The sequence below is a fragment of the Haliaeetus leucocephalus genome, unplaced genomic scaffold, assembly GCF_000737465.1.
Source record: "Haliaeetus leucocephalus isolate CR32 unplaced genomic scaffold, Haliaeetus_leucocephalus-4.0 Scaffold331, whole genome shotgun sequence".
Classification (NCBI taxonomy): domain Eukaryota; kingdom Metazoa; phylum Chordata; class Aves; order Accipitriformes; family Accipitridae; genus Haliaeetus; species Haliaeetus leucocephalus.
The window spans coordinates 47,982-50,342 of record NW_010972767.1 but is presented as its reverse complement, the minus strand read 5'-3'; the positions used below and the strand labels follow the sequence as shown (position 1 = coordinate 50,342).

The 2,361-nt window shown below is 54.6% G+C and overlaps 1 protein-coding gene across 1 annotated transcript; it reads right to left on the bottom strand.

The window, feature by feature from the left end:
• Positions 1-231: 231 nt before the first annotated feature.
• LOC104834294 (outer dense fiber protein 3-like) lies at positions 232-2,005 on the bottom strand (the record flags this gene model as incomplete). Its single annotated transcript, XM_010571483.1, has 4 exons — positions 232-573; positions 1,002-1,123; positions 1,479-1,580; positions 1,801-2,005. Coding segments are annotated over 4 exons (771 nt in total), but the record flags the coding sequence as incomplete, so codon positions are not given.
• Between the last annotated feature and the right edge of the window lie 356 nt (positions 2,006-2,361).

Here is a 2,361-nt window from a genome sequence, read left to right as displayed (position 1 = left end):
CAGCTGAAACCAGGACACATGCCCACTCCATCTGGCAGGGCAAGCTCATGGCTGGAGCTGAGCTGGCACTGGCACTTGCTCCAAGTCCAAAGCCCTTCTAGCTCCAGCCAGACTTTGCTAGATGCCCCTGCCCTCCCTGCTGATCCCCAGTGCATGAGAAAGGTCTGCTCTTGGCTTGTCCCTTCTGCAGCAGTGTGTCCTCCTGAAGAGCTTGTAATGTATGAGTGCATGTCAGCACTGAACATCTGAGCTAGTGGAGAGGCAAAGATGTGTTCTTGGCTTTGGGCCAAGGTAAGGGAGCAGGCCTGCTGTCCTGCAGTTTGTCACTCCATTAAGGTGGTCTTGAGTTCTGAGAAGCCCTGTTGGAAGGGGGAGATGCTTAAGGGCTGGTTGTTGCAAAGCAGAGGAGGAGAGGCGGGCAGGCTGCCTCACCTCTCCCAGGCAGTAGTCTGCCGGTCCTGGCTTCACTGTTTTGTCTCCTCCAATTCTGCTTTTGGCTCCCTTTGTGTACATGGGAGCCCTTTTTTTGTAGATGTCCAATTCCACCTTGGGGAATGCAGCAGGACCTGGCGTCTGTAAAAGAGGCAGGGAGGTTGTTGGGTACAAAAGGCAGGTGTTGATTCTTGCCACGTGCCCACATGGGCTGCGCTAGTTGAGCTGGCTGGCCAGAAGTGGTGTGAGAGGCATGGAGCAATTGGAACAAGGGCACCTCCTGTTCCCCTACAGAGAGGCAGTTTTCACAGAGGACAGGGAGATTCCCATTAGCGCCAAGGAGCTTTGCCCCATCAAATCTGTTAAGTGTTGGAAAGCGAGGGACTGCAGGTGTCAGTGTTGCTGTTCACAGCAGGAGAGCCATGGGACCCATGGCTTCTTGGATTTTGCTGCTGGTGCAGGAAAGTGTGCATTAAGAGAGGCTGCAGCAGGTGTTGGAGCCCTTCAGCCCTGAGGAGAGCAGCTGAGCTTCAGCTGCTGGCACGAGACAGCAGAGAAGTGTAGCTCACCTTGGAGAGGTCTTCAGCAAAGCCATTGTGCTTACTCTTCCCTTTCATGGAGTAGCATGGGCTGGCATGGGTGTAGGCTGTGTTGGGTCCCGCCAGCCTAGGCAGGGTGTAGGTACCAGGACCTGGAAAGGGAATGGGAAGAGTGTGTGAGTCCTGCGGGGAGAGGAGCAGCACCTGGGTGGGAGAGAAGCAGCCTGCCAAGCCTGCTGCGAGGAGCAGGAAGGATGTCTTGTCCCTCCTCCCAATGCCTCTGTCTTTTGTTGCACACAGCGTGTGTCAGCAGCTCCAAGCCTGAGTTGCCGGTTCTTTTGTGGGATGGGAGAAGCTGGTGCTCCGGGACGTCAAGCAAGCTCGTCAAGAGACCCTTGCGCCCTGCTGTGTAGGCTTTTCGCTAGGCCTGTCAAAAAAGCTGCCCGGCAGGTTTTCCCTGGAGGACACGCGGGCTGCAAGCGTGTGTATTTCCCCGAGTTCCCTTACCTGGAGTTTCATTGGTTTTGATGGCCTTGTGCCGGAAGGCCATGGACGGCGCCGGCGCGCATTTGTAGAGGTGTTGGTTGGCCTTGTCGGTGGAGTAGTCACCTAGGGAGAAGCAGAGAAAAGCAGGGAAGCTGGGCTCTCTTCCTCAAGCCAAAGAGGAAAGGTCAGGAGGAGGTGCTCAGCCACGTTTGCCTTCTGCCTGGAAACCTCTGAAGCTCCTTCGGGACGCGAGCTGATGGTTTTGTGCCCCGGTAGCACAGGGCAAAAAGGCAGGCGTGCTGCTTGTGTCGCCTGGAAGAAGTGCTGGAGAAACGGTACTCACTTGGTCCAGGGGTGACCTCGGTCGTTATCTTGGGAAGTCCGCCCATGTGCTGTGCCGGAGCCACGTACTTCCCGTTCCTGGTGATGGAGGGCTGGACGTAGTACCGAGGGCCCGGAGAGCAGCTGTCTGTGCCGGGAGCTTTGGCCCTTTGGAAAGTGTACGCAGGGGCTTTGGTTTTGGTGGGATTGTGAACCAGGTAACCTAGGAAGAAAAGCCTGTGAAAGGACACCTGCCTGCAACTCCATATTTAAAGCTAGTTTCTAAGTGGAGTAGCTGGAGTTGCCGGCCGCAAGAATTTCCCTTCCTGTGTGGTTTTTGTCCTCCAAGAATGATACCGGCAGGCCAATACAATGGTACAATGACTTCCGGCAAGAACAGTGTAGGCACTGTGCGATTAATCAGAATACCACCAAAATGCAATTGTTATGAAGTATTAAATCCCCAAACCGTTGCTACGCTAACTTAAAGGAAATGTAAAGATCGCCTCTGTCACGTTTTGCTTTCCCGCAGCCCAGTGGGAAAGAAATTGAAACCTTACTGCTATTATGGGGGAGGAGAAGA